The 23,672-nt window shown below is 62.8% G+C and overlaps 1 protein-coding gene across 1 annotated transcript in view; it reads right to left on the bottom strand.

Annotated features, from left to right (window-relative positions):
• NPEPPS (aminopeptidase puromycin sensitive) overlaps positions 1-23,439 on the bottom strand; it is a 48,691-nt gene extending 25,252 nt beyond the window's left edge. The window contains exons 1-3 of the mRNA XM_029049125.2: positions 23,253-23,439; positions 18,436-18,520; positions 216-293 (exon numbers count right to left, since the gene is read on the bottom strand). Coding sequence (XP_028904958.1) covers positions 216-293; positions 18,436-18,520; positions 23,253-23,375 — 286 coding nt within the window. The 5' untranslated portion in view covers positions 23,376-23,439. The remainder of the gene's footprint in view (positions 1-215; positions 294-18,435; positions 18,521-23,252) is intronic.
• Between the last annotated feature and the right edge of the window lie 233 nt (positions 23,440-23,672).

Genomic DNA, 23,672 nt, shown 5'->3' on the forward strand with positions numbered 1-23,672 from the left:
ACGGTTGGGGGCCGCCATCACCTGGATGAGCCTCCCGGGGTCCGGGTCAAGGACAGAACCCGGGCACGGGAACGAAAGCTTCCAGAGCGGCCACCCACGTTCCAATGTAATCTCTTCTCGCCCAAACGCACGCCTGTCGAGATGGTCCCTGTCCCTCTCCGCGATGCGGCGGTCCCAGGGTCCAAGCCGGCCGGGGCAGTCCCAGAAAGGCTTACCTTTTTGGAGCGTGCTGGGGAAAGACAGCGTGACCTTTTCATCTTCGTTCTGGTAGTTGAACCCTGTGGCGTGGATCTCTGAAAGGGAACGAGCAGGCGGTCAGAGAGCTGGCAGCGCTTCCCACCTTCGCACACAAACATGGGACCCGGGCCCACCCGCTCGTGGGAGGGGTCAGCGCGCTCAGCGGGTGGCTGAGACTTGCCCGTCGGGGTCGGTCGGGTCCCCGACCTCTTCCCTACTCCGAGACCGTGGTCGGCACCGTCTCCGGCCACCAAATCCTCCCCGACACTCGGCCGCAGACGTCGCGGGCCGCGTGACCTCTCCCTCCGCCACGAGCCCGCTCTCTCTCCTGCCCAGCACACGCCAGCCACCACGTGTGCTTCCTACTCAGCTGTCCGATCCATCGTTCATTCTGCGGTATTTACGAGGCGCCTCCTGTGAGCTGAATAGCGCCCTAGGTGCTGGGGAGAGTACAGTGCAATCCAGTGGGTGGACCTGATTCCTCCCCTCAAAGAACGGACCGTCTAATGGAGCAAGAGGCCTCAACTGGGATTGGAGCGGGATATGGAGCACGTAAAATGGAGCCAGTCACACATTCGTTAAGGAAGGCCTTCTGGAGGAGGTGCGATTTCCCAAGGGTACATTTCTTCTTCTTTTTATGATTATTGTTATTAATATTACTGACATTACCCGACCCTCTCCTCAAGAACCTCCAGTGACTGCCCAATCCTCTTGGCACGGGGCAGGTCTCCGGTGGTGGGCAAAGAGGCCCGCTTTGGCGGAGGGTGACAGAGTGGGTCGCTCCAAGTCAGATCCCAGTCCTGCAGGCGGCTAACTTTCCCTTTACCAAACCCAGGCCCGTCTCCGGACCCAGAACACCGCTCCGACCACCCGTCTAGGTCCGTCTCCCGGGCAGAGTGGTAGCTCCCCGAGGGCGGGGCACGTATCCCAGGTTCCCGCCCGATCCCCGCGGCCCCTGGGTCCAGTACTCGGCACTCGGTACACCCGCCCTGCGACCACCACGCGTTTCGTGGGGCCCAGCCGGCAAGGATGCCATTCTGACCACTTGATGGGTCCAGGCTGAGACTAGAGCTCAGAGCCCCGCCCTCCAGCCCCGGCCCTCGGCCCCACGAAGGCGCCTAACAGCGTGTAGCAAGGAGAGCCCCGGCTGGGCCGGACAGGGGTCCGAGGGTCTACTTGTCGCTTGGAGAACAAGTTCCCGGTCTCACTGGGAAAGTTCTGGAATGCTGCGGCCGCCGCCCGCCAGCAGCGCTCTCACCCCGAGCAGCGCCCGCTTTGTCTGAGCTTGGATCCGCGGGCCTGATGGCGCGGTCTCCAGCCCCCGCCCCCAACGACACGTACCCAGCTGCACGGCCCCACGGGCCGTCCGAGGGCCCACCCAGGCTCCGGGATGGGGGGCAGCGGCGCCGCCGGGGACACCGTGCCGGCCAGAACCGACGGCGGGGGACACTCGGCAGCTCGGCGAGCTTATAACGCACGGGTTGGTTCTCCGAGAGGTCTCGAACTACACACAACTGAGGAGACCCCAGTGGAGGTGCTGGGGGGGGGCGGGGTAGAGGCTTCCAGGCCTCCCTCCAGTGACTGGGGCAGGGTGATACACTGTCACCCACAGTGGGCACCCAGTCATCCCCTACGGACAGTAGCGAACACAAACAAGCATCAGTTGTGGCTAAGGCTTCCGGGCACAGGACGAAGGCATTTTCTCGGCCCCACAGGGAAGGCCGCTCTGCCCATCGCCCCGCACGGGAGCCCGGCGCCACTTCCACCCCGCGCTGCAGGGCCCCTCCCCTCCCATCACCCCCACTTGCTCCCCCGGCGGCCAACACCACTCCGGCCCGGGCACGTGTCGACTTCACCCCCCGGCCACTACGCCAACGGGAGGTTGGAATCCCGGGACGAGGCCGGCGGAGTCAGAGATGCAGGAAGGGTTTTCAGCTGTTCGGTCTCATCCGTCGGCTCTCCTGTACCCCACGACTCTTCGTCGGGGTGCCCACTCGGCCGCCCCAAGACCGGGGAGCCGGCTCTACCCTGGGGACATATCTGTTCCCCCTCTGTGCGAACCCCCCACTCGCTGCAGGCATCATCACCATCAACGCCTTCCGAGGCATTTTTGAGCGCTGACTGTGTGCAGGGCAGCGTACTAAGTGGCCGAGAGAGTCCAGCACAACAGAGCCAGTAGGCGCGTTCCCTGCCCACGACGAGCTTAGGGTCTGAGGAGCTCAGGCTCGGATCGCATCTGTAGCAGTGCCCCCTTCCCCATCTGGATCGATCCGGGATGAACACCCCGCCTCCCCCGATCCGAATCGCCCCCGTACGAGCCCCCGGCTCGCCCAAGTCTACATTGCTTTCTGAGGCCCGCTCCACTCGGGCCTCGATGGCTCCTGAAGGAAACAACGCCCTTTCCCTCCCTCCGGGTCTAGATCACCCCCGAATGGGCCACCCCCACCCCCCGCACGCGCACGCACGCGCGCCAACCCACAGACCCAGACGCACACCCCTCCCCCGCCCGGATGGCCCCTGACGGAGCCAAGCTTTCGGCTCCTGGCAGGAGGCTGGCGGCTGGGTCCTCCGCGGGCCCAGGGGACGTCAGCTCTCCAGAAAATCCCCGACTTTGGAAAGTTGGCTCCGAAGCTGCCGCTGCCGCATTTTTTCCAGCTCTCCGGCCCCGGTGACATCAACGGCCCACACCCGGCCCCGCAGCCGCTACACCCACGGTCCCTAGCGAGGCTGCCCGGCTGGACACGCGGGCTCTACCGGGACGGCTCCCCCGGGGCAGAGGGCTTCCGGCCCTACGCGCGAGGTTCCCGAGGCAAGCGGAGCCGACTTTTCCTTCCCAGGAAAGTCTTCCCAAATGGCTGCGGCCAGACCCGTGATTCAATCTTTTTTATTGAGCGCTTACTGTGCGCAAAGCGCTGTATGAAGCACTTGGAGAGTACGATTTAACGATAAACAGACACAATCCCTGCCCACAACAAGCTCACGGTCTAGAGGCGGGGACGGATGCTAATTTGAATAAATAAATTACATAAATTAGAATCCATCGACCATCACCACCACCCCGCCACCGTCCCACAAGCTCTGGCGAAGTGGGTAGAGCACAGGCCTAGGAGTCAGAGGGTCACGGGTTCTGATCCCCGTTCAGCCACTCATCTGCCGTCTGACCCTGGGAAAGTCACTTCCCTTCACTGGGCCTCAGTTACCTCATCTGTAAAATGAGAATTGAGACCGTGAGCTCCGAGTGGGACAGGGACGACGGCCAACCTGATTTGCTTGTATCCACCCCAGCGCTCGGTACGGTGCCTGGCACGTAATAAACACTTAAATACCATCATTATTATCATCATTATTATTATTATTAACGGATCCGATCCCCGCCTTCACGGACCTCACGCTGGGGAGACGAGCAGCTTGACACCCGTCGCCCAACATGCGAGTGAAAGAATAAGCCGCCCACGGTAAGGAGCAAATGCCGGCCAACAGACCGACAACGGGGACATCGACGAGTGCGAGTTGCAACCTGATCGTCTTCTGATTTGAAGAGCCGCTGCTCAGGACGAGGTGGGAGCGACACACTGAGAACCCCTTGTCCGCTAGCCCATCGGCCCCTCGCACGCCGGGCCCACGGGTGCGGCCGGCCCCGTCTCCAGCCCCTCGCCACGCTCGGGGAACACGGGTCTGGATCCGGAGGGGAAAGGCGGGTCCCACCGGCCGCGGGACCTGGGCCGGGGCAGTTTTTGCAGGACTGAGGGGGATGAGGAGATTAGGTGGGGATTCATCAGGGAAGGGCTCTTAGAGGTAAGGACAAGGTACGTGATTAGTCGAGCGGGAGTGGACAGGGCGTGCCAGGCGGTGGGGAAGGTGTGAGTAATCGGGTGGAGAGGGAACGGCGAGGCCCGATGAGACCATCTGCTTGGGAGGAGCGAGAGCGTAAACCGGGGTGAGGCACGGCAAGACGGGGAAAGGTAAGGGGATGACGCTCTTGAGGCCGTACCTCTGGGCACTCGGATACGCCCCCCCCAGACCGCCGAGGAACCCTATCCCAAGACGATACCCTATCCTAAGATGATCTAGACTTTATTTTCGTGTCAATCGCCCCGCTCCCGACACCGGACAGTACGCTCCTGGAGGTGGGGGATCGGTTCTGTCGTCGCTACGGTACTCTCCCAAGCACTCACTACAGTGCTCTGCACCCACTAAGAGCTCAACGAATACCACCGCTCGATAGATTCTGTAGGCTGGAGGAGAGGTGGGATCGAAAAGCCGGGAGCGGGTGTTCTGGGCATCATCTGCCCAGGAGAGGCCCCGAGGAGCTCCTCGAGAGAAGAGTGGGGGACCCAGATTGAGCCCCGTGGAGAAGCCACAAGGGACAACCACAGAGGTGGGAATAATAACAATGATAGTAATAGGAAGTGTGGGATTTGTTAAACATTTACTATATGCCAAGCACTGCACTAAGCACCGGCGTAAAAAAAGCAAGGCAAGGAGAACATGCCCGGTCCCTGACCCGTATGGGGCTGCGGGTCTAAGGGGGAGGAAAAACAGAAGGATTAAGGGATGTCTTTCTCAGGCTGGGAAAGACGCGAAACAGTACGGCCTAGTGGATCAAGCTTGGGCATTAGGGGATCTGGGTTCTAATCCCGGCCGCAATGTTTGCCTGCTGTGTGACCTTGGGTGAGTGAGTCACTTCCCTGGGCCTCAGTTTCTTCATCGTAAAACGGGGATTAAATACCTATTTCTCCCTCCCCTTTAGCCTCTGAACCCTAGGTGGGACAGAAACTGTGTTCACCTTATTTTTTTCTCTACCCTGGTAAGAACTTAACAAACATCACTAGTATCGTTATGACTATTATTATCACAACTATCGGAACTGGTCTGGTGGGCCATTCCCCAGGGGGAGAAATAAGTTGAACTGTGGACCCACTTGCGAGGTGTCAAGAGCTTCCAGCTCCAGACCCGCGCCTGCTACCCGCAGCCCTTCCCGATTAGCCCGCGTGGCTGAGTGTCAAACGCGGGTCACGTCGGCGCCGCACCTGCTGAAACCAGCACCGACAACGGAGAGTAGCCGGGGAGGTGGAAGAGGGGTTGGGGCTGCTGGTCCGGCGGGGCCGGTGCTCCCCGCCCACCCCGTTGTCGTCGCCGTCCTGGACGGTGTCACCCGAGCACCATCCCAAGTGCCGGGCAGGGTCGTCCAGAGTTAACTGGCGTGATCCCGACCTTCGGGGGAGCCCGTTCAATACCTTATTCCTCACCCCAGCCCCACAGGACCCACCGCCCCCAGCCCCGTATCCCCACACTCTTCCGTCTCCCCTTCAGGAGAACTGACCTTCCAATCTGTCTCGCCCTCTAGCTCCTCGTGCGCAGGGGTCGTGCCTACCGACTCTACTGGCCTGGACTTTCCCAGATGCTTAGTACAGGGCTCTGCACACAGGATGCACCTGGGAGAAGCAGCACGGCCCGGGTCCGGGAGTCAGAAGGACCTGGGTTCTAATCGCAGCTCTGCCGCTTGTCTGCTGGGTGACCTGGAGCAAGCCACTTCACTTCTCTGGGCCACAGTTCCCTCATCTGTAAAATGGGAATTAAGACCGGGAGCCCCATTCATTCCATCGTATTTACTGACCGCTTACTGTGAGCACTTAGGCAAGCACTGCACCATGTGGAGCAGGGACTGGGTCCGACCCGAGTAGCCTGGATCTACCCCAGCGCTTAGTACGGGGCTCTGCCCCCAGGAAGCGCTCCATAAATCCCACTGATCCACTGACCCATCGAGGGGCTCAAAGAGATGACCGCTAAAATCAATTACAGGTAGGAGTGAGACGGGAGGGGAGAGAGGGACACAAGTCAGCGCTTTCTGGGGTAGGTAAGAGAGCCGGGCCTAAGTGGTCAAGGACGCTGAGAGTACTGAGAGGCCCTCCGTCGATTCCAAGCTTCCGCTCGGAAAAGCCGCTCCCTCCTCGACGGCAGGGAGGGCCCTGGGCTCCCGGCCGGGAGGCGGCACCGTCCGAGGCTCCGCTTCACCGGAGCCTTACAGGGCCTCCCCCCACATCCCCGGTTTCCTGTTCCCGATGCCAGCCCCTTGTCCGGCAGCCGTCCGGGGCCTCCCGCCTTGCCCCCACCCGGAACAGGGATGGCGTGGGGAGAACAACTCCGACACACTCCATCACACATGTCTACATCTGTCTGTTTTTATTACGGTTAATGTCTGTCTCCTCCCCTAGACTGTAAGCTCACTGCGGGCAGGGAGTGTGTCTGTTATGCTGGACTCTCCCGAGCACTGGGCACAGTGCTCTGCACACAGTAAGTCCTCAATAAGTACTACCGACTGACTTCGCCGGCAAACCCGTCGCATCACTTGATGACGATAGTAATAATGTTGGTATTTGGTAAACACTTCCTATGTGCCAGGCACTGTTCTAAGCGCTGGAGGAGATAGTAGGGTATCATGTTGGATGCGGTCCCCGTCCCCCATGGAGGTCATAGTCTTAGTCCCCATTTTACAAATAAGGTAACTGAGGCCCAGAGAAGTGAAGTGCCTCGCCCAAGGTCACAGAGGAGACGAGCGGTGGAGCTGGAACTAGAACCCTGGTCCTTCTGCTTCCCAGACCCGAGCAACCACCCACTGCGCCAGGCGGCTTCTGAGAAGTGATGCCGGCGGAACAGCCAAGGGAGCGGGAGTGGGGGCCGGGCTTCGCTACGGCTCCGGCGACCTCCGGTTCGGTCCGGAGCCCGGCACCAGGAGGCCGCTGGCCTTCGTGATTCCGTTTCTGCCGGCCTCGTCCCCCGTGGCCTCCCCCCCTCGCCCGAGGGCCCGTCGTGGGAACGGTCCAGAGCGAGTCACAGCGGATGAGAAGGTGAGCAGGGGGAGGAGCGGCGGACGGAGAGAGAGCGGCGACGTGCGGCGTGGAGAGGGTGCTGCGGGCCCTCGGAGCCAACGGTCACGGGTTCCGGTGGCACGTCAGCCCCGCGCGAGCCCTGAAAGCCGCTGAGCGGTTCAAAGCGTCACGGGGAGAGGTGAGAACCTGTCACTGTCCCCCAGAGCTGCGGAGAAACCCAACCGCCCCAAACGAAAAGCGCAGGCACATACACGCTCAGGCGCACGGTGCCACGCATTTCCCCCTCCCCGCCCCCAAACACAGACACACCCCATAAAAGGAAGTGATTTCAAAGGTCCGGTGTACAACCAGGAGTTCGGTCGAAGGCACTTTCCGGCATTTTCCTGCGCTCCAAAGGGGACAGTACGTGGAGGTGTCCTACGGCCCAAGGCTAGAGAAGCAGTGGGGCTTACTGAAAAGAGTCCGGGCGTGGGAGTCAGAAGTCGTGGGTTCTGATCCCGGCTCCGCCACTTGTCAGCTGTGTGACTTTGGGCGAGTCGCTTAACTTCCCTGTGCCTCAGTGACCTCATCTGTAAAATGGGGATTAAGAGCGTCAGGAGCCCCATGTGGGACAACCTGATTATCTTGTATCTACCCCAATGCACAGAACAGTGCTTGGCACATAGTAAGCGCTTAACAAATACCATCATCGTTATTAGGATGGTACCATTATCATTATCATTATCACCTCACGACCACAGATGGCCCCATCAATGAAAAGTGCCTCCAAAGTCTCATTCATCAGACTCCCCGCGGCAGTGTCAAAACTGACTTCTAATATCTTTATATAAAAAACGGCCAGTAGCCTCCCTCTTCCAGGAAAATGAGTGAAGACTTGTTTCGGGCCTCCCTCCAGACGTTACACTGATAATAACAATTGTGGTCCTCGGTAAGTGCCGCTTACTATATGCCAAGCAGTGTACTGAGAGCCAGGGTGGACACGAGATAATCAGGGTGAGCAGAGTCCCCGTCCCACATGGGGCTCCCAGTCCTAAGCAGCTTCCAAAAGTTCCCCGTCTCTCTCAGCATGAGGCGGAAATGTCCGACACTGGGCCTTGGGGCCTTGCGTCCGTCCGCTCTCTCCACTCTCTTCCCCCGCCACCCTCCGATTCGCCTCCTTTGTTTCCCTCGGGCCCACCGCCTCACTCTGCCTCCTCCTCGACTCTCCTGCCTCCAACCCCCTTTCCTGTGGTATCGGGGAGGGAGAGGAGGGGGAGGAATGGCATCTCCTGCCTGCAGCCTTCAACTCCTGCCTCCGGCTCTGCTCATCTTCAAAAACCTCTGAAACCTCTTCCAGCTAATTTCTCATCTCCCAACTTCAAATCCCAAACCCCCACAGCCTACCACCTCGTCCCTTCTCCGCTAACAGAGCACACCCCCCACAGCTCTTCGGTGCCTACCGACTTACCTGCCCGAGTTGGACACAAAACCGCTTTTTAAAAAAAGGTATTTGTTAAGCACTTCTCCTTTGAGGTCTGTCTCCCCCGACTGATCCTAAGTTTCTCGAGATCCTGACTACGGACTCCGTCGTACTCACCCAAGTGCTTAGTAACTTGCTCTGCGTACATTAAAAGCTCAAACGATGGTACTTACTGAGCGCTTACTTTGTGACTAAGTGCTTGAGAGAATTCAGTACAACAAAGTTGGCAGACACTTTCCCTCTCCACAACCTGGGGGAGAATAAATACAATCGATTGGTTACGTATATATCTATAAATTATTTTTATCTGGGACTGTTGTGCTGGACTCTCCCGAGCACTTAGTACGGCGCTCTGCACACGGCGGGCGCTCAACAGCTAAGAGCGGCTTCCCGACACACAGAATCGTGAATCCGCAAACGGCGGGGGGGGCAAGGAAGGAGGTGGAGGCCCGATGGGCTAGGGGCAGGGGGAGGGTCCCGACCAGCCCCGCCTTGTCTCGACGCCACCGCCTCCGTGAAGCCGTCGTCCTCCCGGCCGTCGGCCCCAAGGGCCCGATGAAACCACTCCTGTGCCCTGGCCCCTTCCTCGTCACGTGCTGCCGCTACGGGGACACTCTCCAGCCCCTCCCGCCGCCGATCGGGGTCCGGGCCGGGCCTCCTGCTTCCCGTTTAGGCGGTGGCCCGGGCTCGAGGGGAGCGGGTGAGCTCCGGGCGCACGTGTCCGTCCGCCTCTGTGCGGGCCGATACCTTATCCTCCAAGGAGCCTCTCCCCGGCAGCCGAGCGGAGCCCTCCCGGAGAAATGAGCGAACCACCGAACACGGGCCGGCATCGGGGGCCCCGCTGGCGTTCCCGTTTGCTTCCGAAGAGCGGCCTCCCCGTTGGGCGCACCGCTCAGTTAGGCAACAGTCACCAAAGGGAAGGAGACGCGGCCCTTCAGCCCTCCCAAATTAAGTCACTCCGAGTGCCTCGCAGGGTTGCGGCTGCCCAGAAAGGCCTGAGGCAACATGTAACTGCAACAGGAAGCAGCGGGCTTTCCTGCCGGGGCTGAGCGGGAAGGGGCGGGCAGCCGGGACCGGGCAGGCGGGTCCGGCAGAGCAGGTCGAATGGGCGGGGCGGATCGGGCAGGCGGGGCAGGCGGGACAGGATGGGGCAGGTGGGATGGGCGGAATGAGGGACGCAGGTGAGACGGACAGGACACGTGGGACGGGAAGGACGCAGGCAGCACGGATGGGACGGGTGGCACCGACGGGACAGGTGGCACAGAGGGGATGGGACGGGCAGGGTGGACGAGGAGGATGGGCGGGACGGGTGGACGCTGGAGAGTCTGGCCCACTGCTGGACGGGCCACAGAGCTCACCCCGAGAGGATGCGAGTCGGAGGGCACGAGCCGGGCCGGGCCGGGCTAGAGCGAGCGGCTCGGTCGACCCGGGCACCTGTGCCCTGGACGTGGAGATGACGGATCTCATTACAGTCCTCCTCCGCTGTGGCCAAAAACCCTCCCCCACCAGCCCTTGCTCCCGGTCCAGACGGCTATGATAAACAGAGCCCCGCCCAGTGACCAGGGCCACAGTGCCACCCGCCGCTTCCAGCGGAAACACGGCCCCTGGATCGGTTCCACGGCTCGGCAGCACCCACAGGCGGGGGTGGGCGAGCGCACCGGGCCCAGCCCCGCTTGCCTGCACGGCCGGGGTTCCCGCGGGGTGGAGAGACGCACGGGGCCTCCGCCCGCTTTCCCGGACTCGGAGGACCCAGGCGCGGCTCCCGGGGGCACTCGGGCCTCGCTGCCGCCCAGGGGGTGGGGGTGGGGCGGTGGCAGGAGGGACGGAAACCTCTGACACAGTCCCCGGTTCCCGTCATGCCGGGTGAAAGCGGAGACGGCCGCGGAGGAGAGGAGGCTGCTCTGAAGCGGGCCGCGAGGCACGAGCCGCTCCTTGCCGGGAAGCCACGTGCGACGGCTTCCCATTCGGCTCGGGCCACGACACAAAACCTCCTGCTCCTGTCAGCCCCGCTCCCTACCGGCTACGCAGCCGTTTCTATTTCACGTACCCTCTGTCTGTCCTTGCACCTTACGTGGTCTGACCCTTTCCTTGCTCACCCCGGACCTGCCACCGGTCCACCCCGCCGCCACCTAGGGTCCAGGGACGGGCTCCGGGTCTAATTGTCTTTTGACGCTATTTGTTAAGCGCTTCTTGGGTGCCAGGCACTGCTCTGAGCGCTGAGTAGATACGAGGTAATCGGTTTGGACACGGTCCCCGCCCCACGTGGGGCTCACAGTCTCAATCCCTTTTACAGATGAGGTTGATTGAGGCAGAGAGAAAGTGACTCGCCCAAGGTCACACGGCAGACAAGTATCAGAGCTGGGATTAGGAGCCAGGTCTGTGCTCTCTCTATCCACTAGGCCATGCTGCTTCTCATAATTCCCACTTGCGTACTCTTCCCGGGGTCCGGAGAGCGCGCTCTGCGGGCACCTATTAGTCATCTCCCGGCCTCTCTAGCTACTGCCCCTTTCCGTGCTCCCATCCCCGCCCGAGCCTCAGGAACGAGAAGAGCGCACGCGCCTGCCATGGCCACCCCCTAGACGGTCCGGTTTCTTCCCCGTGGGCCCCACTGAGCCCACGCTGTCCGAGGCCCCCGATGACCTGACGACCTGGGTGCCGACCCCCTCCGGCTCTGCCCTCATCCTCCTCGGCCTCTCGGACACGCTCCCTCCTCCCGGAGGCCCTCCGGCCTGGGACACCTCGGCCCGCTCCTCCTCCTCCCTCTCCGATCGTGCTCCTCGGCCTCGTCCGCCGGATCCCCTTCTCCCTCTCGCCCCTCAACTGTCGGGGTCCCCCCTCCTCTTCTCCCTCCGCACCCCCGCTCTGTCGAGGAGCTTCCCGCCCCACTGGATGACTTCCAAATCGCTCTCTTCGGGCCCACCTTTCCTCCTGCTCTTCGACCTGACTCCTCCTCCTGCCTCTTGGCCGCCCGCTGGCACCCCTGACTTGATTAATGTAAAAGCGATCTCACCTTCTTCCTCTCTAAACCCATCCCTCCTCCTAATTCTCTCCTCCCCGCCTCCAATTCCCCCATCTTCTCTGCTCTAGTAGCCCAGACCCAGGATGCCATGCTTGTCCCTAGTCCTGCAGCTCTGCTCTAGACTACGAGCTCGATGTGGGCAGCTAACGCGTCGAACCGTCCTACGGTACCGAACTCTCCCAGCCGCTCACCACAGTGCTGTGCACACAGCAGGCTTTCAATAAATACCAGAGATTGATTAATCGATTAACTCCTCAGGGTCTTTCCACTCTTACAGCCAATCGACTGCTAAATCCTGGGTCCTCTCATCCCTCGCCAGTCCACCGGCCACCAACCTGGTCCTGCCGCAGCTGGGCACTCCCCCGGTCTCCAGCCGGCCCCACCTTCGGTCCCTCCTCCTCACCATTGAATGGATCATCTTCCCTAATCGAACGCCGCTCGTCCACGGAGCCCCCACGTCCCCTGAAACCCTGACAGCAGCCCATCTCCGCTCACCCGGTCCGCTGCCACTCTGTGCCAAGCTCTGAGGTAGACACGAATCTGCTAACGGATCGGGCCGGGGGCTCACATCCAACCAAACCTCCCGTCCGTTGGTCTCGAGGCTGTCCGGCGGCCCGGTCCACCTTACCCGGTGGCTCTGTCTACTCGCTCTTCCCCCGACTCACTCTCGACCCTTCCCGGTGCCGGCCCGTAGTCGGGAGAGACGGGGCTCGGCTGGACGAGGAAGCACAGGACGGAATCGGGGCGGCCGGCGGCTCCCCGGGGACGCCGTCAAAGGGAGGGTGGCGATGCCCAACTGTAGGTCTCCTGAGCTGGAGCGCTGCCCGACACCCTCTCGTCTGCGAGAGCTGGACTCCGTGCTGGCGCCCCCGAATGACCTCTGAATGGCTCCACCGGCCACGCGCGTGGGGTCTAAATGGCGGGAAAGGATAACAAACTACCAACCACCAGAACAGAATCCAGAAGTCACAGTCTGGCAGAAGAGGCCGGGCCTGGAAGTCAGGGGACCTGGGTTTTCCAAACCCAGCTCTGCCACTTGCTTAGGCAAGTCACTGGACTTGAGGGTTGGGAATGAGACTGCTAATTCTATTGTATTATACTCTCCCAAGCGCTTAGTGAATACCATAAAAAAAACACTATAGTCCGTCTCCTAGCCCCGAAGCTCCGCTAACGGCGGCACGGCTCCTCCGGTGGGGAGGGAAGACATATAAGAAGAATGAGTCGCGGCAGAAGACCCCAACGGCTGTCGGTCGGAGGGCTGAAATCGGGAAACTGGAAACCGGGAGAGCAGAGCAAGTGTTTCAAGGAACAGGTAAAACGAAGCCCGGGACGATGCCGCCTCCCGACTGGAAGCCGGGAGCCCGGTGGTCCGGGGAGGAGCGGGGCTCTCTGGGACCGGAAGCTTCACACCCTTTGGAAGGCGAGGAGGGAAAAGCAACGGCCGTGCTGGGCATGGCACACACACCGCAGCGAGACAGAGAGATGGAGAGAGACAGAGAATGTATGTGTGTTCGTTCGTTCCGGTTCTGGCCTATTCATTCACACACGCTCCCCTAAGGGAATTCCCCATCAGAGGGTCATGCGTTTGTATGTACAGGTATGTGCGTGCGACCTGCGAGAGGAACTCCTAGCTTTTCGACACATGCCAAGCAACACGGTGCTCAGCAGGAGGAAGGCTTGCGTGCGTGGGTCCGTCTCCTTTCCCTCCTCCTTCCCTTTCCCCGGCGCCGGCCTCGACTACCTCCCCAAGCAGCGGGTTCAGGTCGGCCCTGTTTCTCCAGCTGAACACTGAGCCGGAAGCAACGATGGGCTCGGCGAGGGCCTCGCGCTGACTCGGCTGACCGGACCGTCACCTCGACCGTCCCCGGCTTCGTGTGCTGCAGCGACTCGGCCAACAGGACCGTCGCCCCCACTGTCCCCGGCTCCGTGCTCTTCCTCTTGGGCCCACACCCTTCACCCGCCTCTCGCCCGTCCTCGGGCTCCCGGGGCAGGCCGGGAACAGTCCGGGGGGAGGGCCGTTTCCTCCACACCGCCGCACCGGGCCCCGAACCCCTCTCCCGCCGGGCCAGGTTCTCCGGCCAAGTAAAGCCGGCGGTCACTCCCGCCACCCAGGGCCCCGACCTCATCTTGCTCCGGGCACGCAGGGTCACGCTCGGCGTCCCCGACCCCCTACACGCATATACACCCAGTCGACGGCCAGCCACGCCGCCTCCCGGGGAAGAAGTACGGGCTCCCTCTACCTCCTCCTCCAGGCCCCACCGCCTGGTGCCCCCGAGGAGTCTCCATCCCGTCCTGCCTTCCGGCCCCCCGGCGCGGCAGAGAACAGCGCCCGTGCGGGAAGGCGGGCGGCCGCTGGAGTCCCGGTTGTGGCCGCGGGTGGGCCTCACTTGGGCTCCGGACCGCCGAGCCGGAAATTCTCCGCTAGTCACCGCCCCCTACCCATTTTGCTTTTTATGGTATGCGTCCATCCTCATCTTTTCCGCTACTTGGGGATTCTAGGCCTCGAGCCCCCTCTCCCCATCTGAGAATCTGGGCCGGTGAGCCCCTTGAGGGCCAGGGACCGTGTCTAATTCCCACTTGTGTATTCTCTCCCAGTGCACAGCACAGTGCTCTGCTCCCACTACTATGCTACGACACCAGCCGGACCACCACACAGACCCCGGGAAAGCAGGAGCAACCATCGGCGACCGGGATCAGATCGGGAAAACAGTCCCACAGGAACGGGGTGGAATTTCAGCGGACGGTAAGCTGGCCGAGGCCAGGGCCCGGGTCTTCCATTTCTGCCGTCTGCTCTCAGGGGTCTGGCCCCACGCTCTGCTCCTGCCGCTGTGGCGATACGGATGAAGAAATTCCAAGGAAAGGACTCTTGGGAAAAATAGGCAAACAACAGATCCAAGAACGAAGCACACCAGCTAAGCATAATTACTCTCAGCAGTAGGGGTGAAATTGTATTTCGTAAGCACTTACTCCTTTCCCTGCCAAGCCCCGTGCTAAGTATTACTACTAATAACAATGCTGGTATTTGTTAAGCGCTCACTCTGCGTCGGGAACTGCACCGAGCGCCAGGGTGGATACGATCCTTTCAGATGGGACCCCCGCCGTCCCTGTCCCGCATGGGACTCCCAGACTCAGGGGAGGGGAGGAGGAGATGTTGGGAGAACCAGATCGGGCACATTCTCTGTCCTAAGACGGGGTCACCGTCTAGGAGGGAGGGAGAAGAAGGATTTTATCCTCGATTGACAGGTGAGAACACTGAGGCCCCAAGACGTCGAGCGACTCGTCCACGGGTCACACTGCAAACCGTTGACAGGGCCGGGCCTGGGAGTCCGAGGCTCCCAGTTAGTAGGCCCGGGTTCTTTCCGCTAGGCCACGTGGCCTCCCGGGACTCTTTGTGGGCAGGGATCGTGTCTACCCACTCTACTGTACCGCTCTCTCCCCAGGGCCTAGTACAGTGTTCGGCACCCAGTAAGAGCTCGATAAATACCACCGATCGACTGAACGTCAGCAAAAGACGCGTCGGTCCCCGGGAACCACAGAACAGAAAGAGTGGGGACCGTGGGGCCCAGAGAAGACCCCTCCACATCATCCTCAGAGAGCGGCAGGGCAGTAGGGCCCCGCGGGGCTGGGGGCCGGTCCGACCCTTGGGGCTCCGGTCCGCTTTCCAAGAGGACGTGGGCAGAGGAGAAAGTGTCCCGAACCTCAACGGAAGGGACTGCCGGGGTCGGGATGGAAGGAGAGAAGGTCAAGGAGTCTCAACTGCGGACTGGTGACTTCAGGCACCGGAGAGGACTCCTGAGAGGCTGCGGACTACACGCTAGCAGACTCCCGGAGGGCCGGCGATAGGAAGGCAACAGCGAACCATCGTCTGGGCCGAAAGGGGAACCTGTAGGCGCAGGATAGAACGCCGCTGCCGCAAGCTCCCGAGGAACATTACGGAGACCTCGGTCACAGGCTTCTGAAATAACTTTCGAGACCCAAAGTCAGGGAGGCCTGTTGTCCCAAAATTGACTAAGCTGGAGTGAGGCAAGGGCAGACATCACCTGCACATGGCCATGTACGTATGTGGGGGGGTGGGTGTGGGGGGGGGGCATCATTTAAGGCAATACAATTTTAGGAAGAAGAATCAAATCCATCATCTTAACCTAGAAGGTTGACATAGAGGCTGTTCTAAGCAATCTGCACATTTTCATTTCTCACTAAGCGCCCTCCAAAATGACAAATGTAAAGTCTACCTGGGCACGTGGCCAATGTCGAATGCTTACTAGGGGCCAAGAACTGTACTGAGCGCTTGGGGCAGGTCTAAGATAGGCGGGTCGGGCACAGTCCCTGCCCCACATGGGCTCAAAGTCTTCGTAGGAAGAACGACGAACATTTACCCCATTTTACAGACGAGGTCCCCGAGGACCAGAGCGAAGTGACTGGCCCACGGTCACATGGCAGGGCGGAGGCGGAGCTGGGATTAGAACTCGGGTCCCCCGACTCTTCAGCCCCTGCTCTTTCCATTACGTCCCCCCGTTTCTCCATGGTAGCGGCAGGAATATTGGTATTTAAAGAGAGCCCGATTTATTCGGTAGAGAGTACTGTACTAGGAGCCACTTCCCTCCGGCCTGTGACCCCTGAAAAGAACCTTCGCCAACGCTGAGCCGGGGAACGTCGGCCAAAGATCAACCGATCCATCAACTGATAAGAGGGCACTTAGTGACTGCTTACGGTGCAGAGAACACCGCGGTAAGCGCTCGGTCGAGTCCAAGCCAACGCAGTCGTGAGACGCGCTTCTCCAGCTCCCAGGGAGCTGACGGTCCCAAGCCGGGGAGACGCGGCCCAGGTCCTCGCCTCTGCACGCCGCCCGTCCGCAAACCCGCGGCGTCTCCTTTCAGTTCACTCGCTTTCGGGGTCTGCTCTTGGGGAGCGCTAACACCGGTCCTGCCTCTCCTCCCGGCGGTGGGCCCGGTTCACACGTCTCGCGGGTTTCATCTCCCTCGCGGAGCAGCCCTTCTGAGACAACCTAGCCAAGACGGACCCGCTACGAGTCCTTCCTCCCTTTCGGGGCGGCCTCGCTCTGAGGGCCACGCCGCCTGGCCCGTGCTCAAGTTCAACGGGAGTGCTAGGGTCCCACCACCAGGTGTTGAAATCCCCCCGCCAAAAAATCCCGTTCACACACATCCCGACTCCAAAACAGACCCAATCGAAACAGATTCCCGGGCACGGAGGCCGAGGCAACGCCGCGAGGGGTGCGGCGGACAGGCCTCGGTGAGAAAACGACACAGGCACGCGCCCGCGACAGGAGGCCCCGGGACGGACAGAGCCGCTCGCACGTCATCACAACACTCCGGGCCTCCCTGAGGGGAAGGGAAAGGCTTCTTCCCTGGCGGGATCCCCGGTCGGGCCCCGGAAGGTTCTGTGCCTCTCTTGGGGAAAGGGGCGGCAGAAGTCTGACCCCGGTCCCCAAGATCGGGGCGGACCGTTAAAAAATGGGCAGGGCGGCCTAGGAAACATTTTCCAGCCACCTGCTTACAGATCTGTCATCTTCAAGCATCACCTGTGGGGCAACTCCCCAAACCCGGCTAGGGGCCCATGGCTTGACCGGGGTTAGTGGCCGGCCTAACCCAGCGCTTGGGCACAATCCTGGCCGGTATTCCTTTTAGACTGTAAGCTCATGGTGGGCAAGGAATGTGACTGTTTATCGTTATATTGTACTCTCCCAAGAGCTCAGTACGGTGCTTTGCGCATAGTAAGCGCTCAATCAATACAACTGACTGACTACTCCTCTGGCTGGGCGAGGAGTCCGTAGCGTGCCCGGTCCAACCCAGCGGTCGGGCATAGTCCTGGACGGGAGCCCCCAGGCTGGGTGAGGCTGCTTTGGCCAACACGACGGCAGCGTGAGGCCTTCCGCCCAGCTAGGCGGCCGGGGCCGGGTGGTGGCTGGACTGAGCGACCCCCGGCTAGTGCTCCTTTACGGCTCCGACCGTCTTCATTCTGGCCCTTGATTTTCTGTTGGTGGAGGCTAGTTCGCCTGCCCTCTCGAGGGCCCTGGATCCCAGGGCTCAGCACAGGGTGCCGCACAGAGCAGGCACTCAGGGAACGCCGCTCCCTTTAGGCTACGCCGTTCGCACACTTCACTTCTCACTCACGCGACGCTTCCTACCGCGACTCTGTGCCCTAGGAGGGACCGGCCTCACGGTCGGGGGCACGGGTTCGGCCCGAGGGCCTCGCGCCCGAGAACTCAAGACTGGGACTGGAGAGAAACATCAGGGTGGCCATCGAGGACGCCGGCCGGACCTGCTCCCGGACCCTTCGAGACTGAACTCGGGGGGCGTGGGACGGGCAACCGGGGCGGGGGGCTCACGCGGCACCGTGCCGGCCCTGGGAAATTAAGGGGCTTTTTCCAGACCTGGGTGGGTCGAGACCACCCTCTGAGATGAAGGGGATCCAGATGGAGGATGGGCCCCTTGGCTAAAGCCGGGCGTCTCGCGTGCCCTCCCCGACTCCAAGTTTCCTCTATCCCGGTGTTTATGGGACCGCCTCCTGCTATCTCTGCTACTAACCCTGAGAGGTGGGCCGACCGACGGTCCCCTAAGACCATGCAGGCAGGCCCCCCCCCCCCCCCCCCCCCCCCGCCCCAACTACCTTACGCCCCGGTCTGAACACGTGGGTCCAACGGTCCTCGAAAGGCAGTCGCCCAAGCAGCCGCCAATGGCAGGGGCCATCGGCCCCCGACCGTTCCCAGGAAGGCGCGGGTCGGACCGTGGGGGACCGACCTGCCCGTCCCCCAAGGGACGGCCGTCAGCGGGAGGCCCCGCTCCGACCCCGCCCACCCCGCCACCGGCTCCGGACACCAGACCCTGCCGAGGCGGCCGCCCGGGCCCCGCGGCGCCCGGCCCATCCCTCACCTTCGTCGCCGTCCGGCACGTAGGAGGCCGTGATGATGTCGATGTCTGCGCAGTTCATCACGATCTGGTTGGTGGCCTGCCGCACCTACGAGAGAAGAGTCGGATGGGCTGTGAGCAGGCTGGTTCCCGGGGCGCGGCCATCCCGCCTGCTGTCCCCCGGCTGACCCGCGAGGCCCGACCATCCAGCCGCGACTCGGCCCGCCCGGGCAAAGCCCAGGACCGCGTCTGCCGTGTGACCTCGGGCGAATCACTGAGTAGGGCCTAGTGGAAAGAGCCTGGGCCTGGGGGTCGGAGGATCCGGCCTCAAATCCCGGCTCTGCAGGCCATTTGCCTGCCGTGAGACCTCGGGCAGGTCCCTTCCCTTCTCTTGGCCTCAGTTACCTTCCCAGTCTAATGGGGATTCGCTTCCTTTTGTCCTTCCTTCTTGGACTGTGAGCTCTCTCTGGGACAGCAACTGTTCCCAACTGATCGCGCCATATCTACGCCTGCGCTTAGTAGCGTACTTGGCATGAATTAAGTGCAAAACGCATACTATCGTCGTTATTATAATCATTACTATAAAGGGAAGGAAAACTGCTAAGTAGCAGACAGAGAAGCGTCTCCTCGGTTTCTGGGAACAGCAGGAGGGCCGGCCGCGACAGAGGCGGCGAGCACGACGGCGGCCGCGTCTTTTCGGGGCTCGGCCCTTCCGGTCACCGCCGCCGCCACCCCCAGCGCGACTCCAGGATGCGGAGCGGCACGGCTCACGGCGCCCGGACATCGCTGGTTCAGGAGAGGAAGGTGAGTGAGAAGGGCCCTCCTCGACGGGCTCTAGGCCGCATCACCTGCCGGCCTGGGGGGGGGCCCGGGGGATGGGCCGGGAGCGGAGGCAGCTTCCCTCCCCGGGGAACGGGTCCCCGAAGAGAGGCCGGCCCGGCCCGCCTCATCCGCACACCCTGACCTGCCTCACATCCTGCGGGAAGTGACACAACCCGGTGATGAACCGTCGACCAGACGGCCCCACCTGAGTCACACGCGTTGCGCTGCCAAAGCTGGAAATCGCCGGCCCGAGCCTCGGAAAAAGCGAGCCAAGGCGGCGGGGTCGCGGGTGCGCCCCTCTCGCCACTCCACCGTGGGGAGCGAGAAGCGAGGGAACCCGGAGCCCCACGAGGCGCCCGAGGCTGACCGCTGCACCGGCCTGGGCTGGCGGGGCAAGACGGGAGCCTGGGCCTGTGGAGAGAGAGTCCCAGCCAAGTGGGCCCCCCCGCACCCGTTTCCCCACCAAAAGCTTGTGGTGCTCTCCCCCGCTCTAGACTGTAAGCTCACTGTGGGCACGCAACGGGTCTGTTATATTGTTTTATCGTCCTCTCTCAAGCGCTCAGTCCAGTGCTCGGCACAAAGTTAAGGGCTCGATAAATATGACCGACTGACTGACGGCACAAAGGAGGGGCCGCCTTGGGCGGCCCATGCCAGGGGTGGCAGGGCCTGGGCATTTGGCCCAGTAGGCCCCGGTGCTGGAACCGTGGCCCAGAGCAGAGCCTCCAGAGGAATCAGTGATAATAATAATAATAATGATGATGATATTTGCTAAGGGCTTAATATGTGATAGGCACCGTACTAAGCGCTGGGGTGGATATGGGAAAATCAAGTTGAACACAGTTCCACGGAGGGATCACAGTAAAATGTTCCCCATTTTCCAGAGCGAGGTCACTGAGGCCCAGAGAGTGGAGCGAGTTGCCTAAGGTCAAAGAGTAGACAAGTGGCGGGGCCGGGATTAGAACCCATGACCTTCTGACTCCCAGGCCCAGGCTCTATCCATTCTGCCAGGCTCTTTCTCTGTGGCATCAACGGTATTTACCGAGTGCTTACTATGTGCACAGCTCTGCGGTAAGCGCCTCACGGAGCCCGATCCAAGAGACGTAGAGAGGAGGCAATGGGAGTTAACTCTTCACAGCCCCATTTTTCTGCTCAGCACGGAGCAGGCCCTCCGGGGTGGGGAGGAAGGTCAGCGGCCGGCCGGGCCGTTAATACGCTTCTTTTCGACTCTTTTGCGAGATGGAGCCGGAGACTGGAACGCCGCCAGACTCTCCCGTTTTTGTCTCAGGAAGGGACTAAGCCTGCCGTGAGCTACCTGCCTGGGTGGGCACATACACCATCATCTGTGCTTACCGGTTAAAATGCAATCGCGGTACCAGGCGAAAGAGTCAGTAGCCACAACCCTCGCCCTCAAGGAGCTTCCAATCTAAAGGGGTGGTGCCCGGACAGCCCCCTGCAGATACACGCATGAATCCACGCGTCCGGGGGCCGACGGGCGCGAGGCCCCAGCTCCGGGGCGGGGGGAGCGACGACGCATCCCTGGCAACGGACACGACTCCGATTCCCCCGATCCGCAGAGCCGGCTTTCTGCCATCGGGTTCGGCCTCGCCCGCGGCTCCTCCGGGAAGCGAGCGGGAGGCCGCACGCCACCCCGGGCCGCGGGTGACTCCCCATCCCCGGCTCCGGGGAGAACGTTTCCTCGTCGCCGGCTTTCCCCGACCGCCCCGGCCCCGGGCCGGCCCAGCGGGTCTCCGGCTTCGGGGACGACTCATCCCGGGCCTCCGAGACCGGGAAGCGCCGGCACACTCATCAACTTGTGATCCACCTTGGGCGGCCGCCACTGCTTGGCGGAGAGCGGGAATTCTCGAGACAACTTCGGAGCGCGCCGGGCCCGGCCGGGAGCCGCCACGGAGAAAACCGGGCTGCCCCCGGGTCCTCCCGAGCCAGTCCGCTGCCCCAGCTCCAGCCGGGCCGGCGCTGGGCGGGGACTTGGCTGAAAGTCCACCAGATAAATGGCCGCATGCTAATTCGCTCCCTTCCCCCAGGCCTCCACACCCAAAACAAGGTTAAAAATCCACCAGGTTTCTAATATGTAACCTGGACAAACACTCGGCACTTATCAAAAAATTCTGCAACCGCAGGGGGGGGGGGGGGGGAGGGGGGACACCTTTCACGGCCCGTGTAATACTACAGCCGGCGGGTTCAAAAATTCATAAATCTGGATTTCGGCGCAACCCGAATTCGGTCCATACCCTGACGGGCCGAAGCAAGCTCCGGTGATTCCACGGGCCCGGCTTCCCGCGTCAGGCCAGATAAGCGAAAACCAAGAGACTTTTCCTTACTCCGACACCCCACGGCGGGGTACCTATCCCCCTCGATTCTTTCGGGGGTGGCTAAGGTGCAAGCAGAAGAGTCTAGTGTCCTTTGAGAGGAAGGAAGCACGTTAAAAGAATTTTTAAAAAAATCAATGCCGCGCCCTCCTTAGAGCGTCCTGCCCTCCCCCTGAAGAATTTCTGAAAAGAGGCCAGAGCCCTCTGAAATCTCCCAAGTGCTTAGGAGCAGCCAGCCGCGCCGCTCCAGCCTCGGAGGCCACCGTGGCGGTCCCTCCCGGTGGCCCGGCCCCGCCACCCGGGCTCCCCGAACCCCAACACGACCTCGGGGGCCCCGGACGGGCTCTCCCGTCGGCGCGGAGGACGGGCCCTAACGCCCGCGAGGGAGGGAATCCTGCCGTCCGGCGTCGACAGGCTCCCCGGCCCCCAGCTCCGGCCTCTCTCTCCGGCTCTTCGGTGGCGCGGGATCGGGAGCGAATCCGGCGGACACCTCCCCTCTCCACGGGAGGGGTCCGCCATCCGTGCGTGGGGAGGGCCTCTGACCCACCCAGAGACTCGCCCCGCTCCGCGGGTCGAGGAGGAGGAGGAGGAGGAGGTGGCTTTTCTCGGGGGTATTTTCTTTTCCCCTCCTCTGGCCCCCCGCCCCCACAAGATGTAAACTCCCAGGTCATCTCCCCGCAGGTCTCGCCAAGTCACAAGACCCGGCGGCTTCCGACAGGCCCTGGCTCTCCTCCCCGCCCGGCCGATCGATATCGGAGACCGAGCGGGGGGACGTCACCCCGCTCCAACCTCCCTTCCCACCCGTGGGCCCGAGGGGGACGCGGGCGCGGGGCGGCCGGGGCTCCTCTCCTTTGGGGCTCCCAAGGCGTCGACGACGGGGCCGGCTCTCCGGCGTGGCGGGGAAGGTGAGGCCTTCGAGCCGCGGGTGACGGGCCGAAGAATCCCACTCCATCCTACGTAGTGGGCGCTTACCGGGTGCGGGCCACCGGGCCGAGCGCTGGCGGGGGCCGCCCCCAGATCCGAGCCTCAACTCCCGTTGGGCTGGGGTGGTGGGGGGGCACGATGCAAACCTCCCAGGGCCGGGCAACCTCTGCCCTGCGGGGTGGATGGCGGCCCCATCCTTCGCCCCCTGGCACGGGGAGGAAGGACCGGGCAGCGAGGCCTCGGACGCGGGGGGACGGGGGGGGACGGACGGGGGTCGCCCCTTCCCCCGGCGCCGGGGTGACCTCTGCCCCCGCGTCCGGGGCCCAACCGTCCGTTCCAAGCGGAGGGCTCCGCACACCTAGCGAGCGCTCCCTCATCACGACCCCACGAACGAAGCCCCGCTGGGGGTGACCCCGGGGGAGGGGAGGTCACCTCCTCTCCTCCGGCCGCTCGGAAATAAAGGGAAGCGGCGGGGGAGGCGGCAAGGACCGGCCGGGGGGGGGGGGGACGGGCGAGCCTTGACTCCGATGACCCTCGGCCGCCTCCCTCCTCCGGGATAACCGCCGCAGAGCCCGGAAGGGGCGGCGGCAGGAGGAGGGGACGGGGACAGGTAGCGGGGGGCGACCGGGAGCCGCCGTCCCCGTCCGGAGGGGCGCGGCCTTCCCCGCCGCCGCGGCCTACCCCGCCCGCCCCCCCCCCCCCTTTACGACGACCCGGGCCCGGTTTTCCTTCCTTCCTTCCTTCCCCCCCTCCCCCCGGGACGCCTACCTCGGCGGCGGCCTCCAGCTTGCCCTCGAAGGTGAAGTCGAGCAGGTCGGGCTTGAGACAGAGGCCGTAGTTGACGGGGGAGACGTCGGCCGGCAGCCGCTCGAACGGCCGCTTCTCCGGCATCGCGGCGAGGCCCGGGGCCCGGGCCCGGGCGGCGGCGGAGGAGGAGGAGGAGGAGGAGGAAGAAGCGGAGGAGGAGGAGGCTCCGGGGGCTCGGCGGGAGGACGAGGGGCGGCGGCGGCGGGAGGCCGAGGAGCGGGAGGCCGAGGAGGGGGAGGTGCGGGGGGAGGAGCGGGAGGGGGCGGAGCCCGCGGGACACGGCGGGGGCGGGCGCCGGACGCCGGACGCATCCACCGGGGCTCGGCGAGGGACGGAGGGAGGGACGGAGGGAGGGAGAGAGGGAGGGAGGGAGGACCCCAA

The sequence above is a fragment of the Ornithorhynchus anatinus genome, chromosome 21, assembly GCF_004115215.2.
Source record: "Ornithorhynchus anatinus isolate Pmale09 chromosome 21, mOrnAna1.pri.v4, whole genome shotgun sequence".
NCBI lineage: Eukaryota > Metazoa > Chordata > Mammalia > Monotremata > Ornithorhynchidae > Ornithorhynchus > Ornithorhynchus anatinus.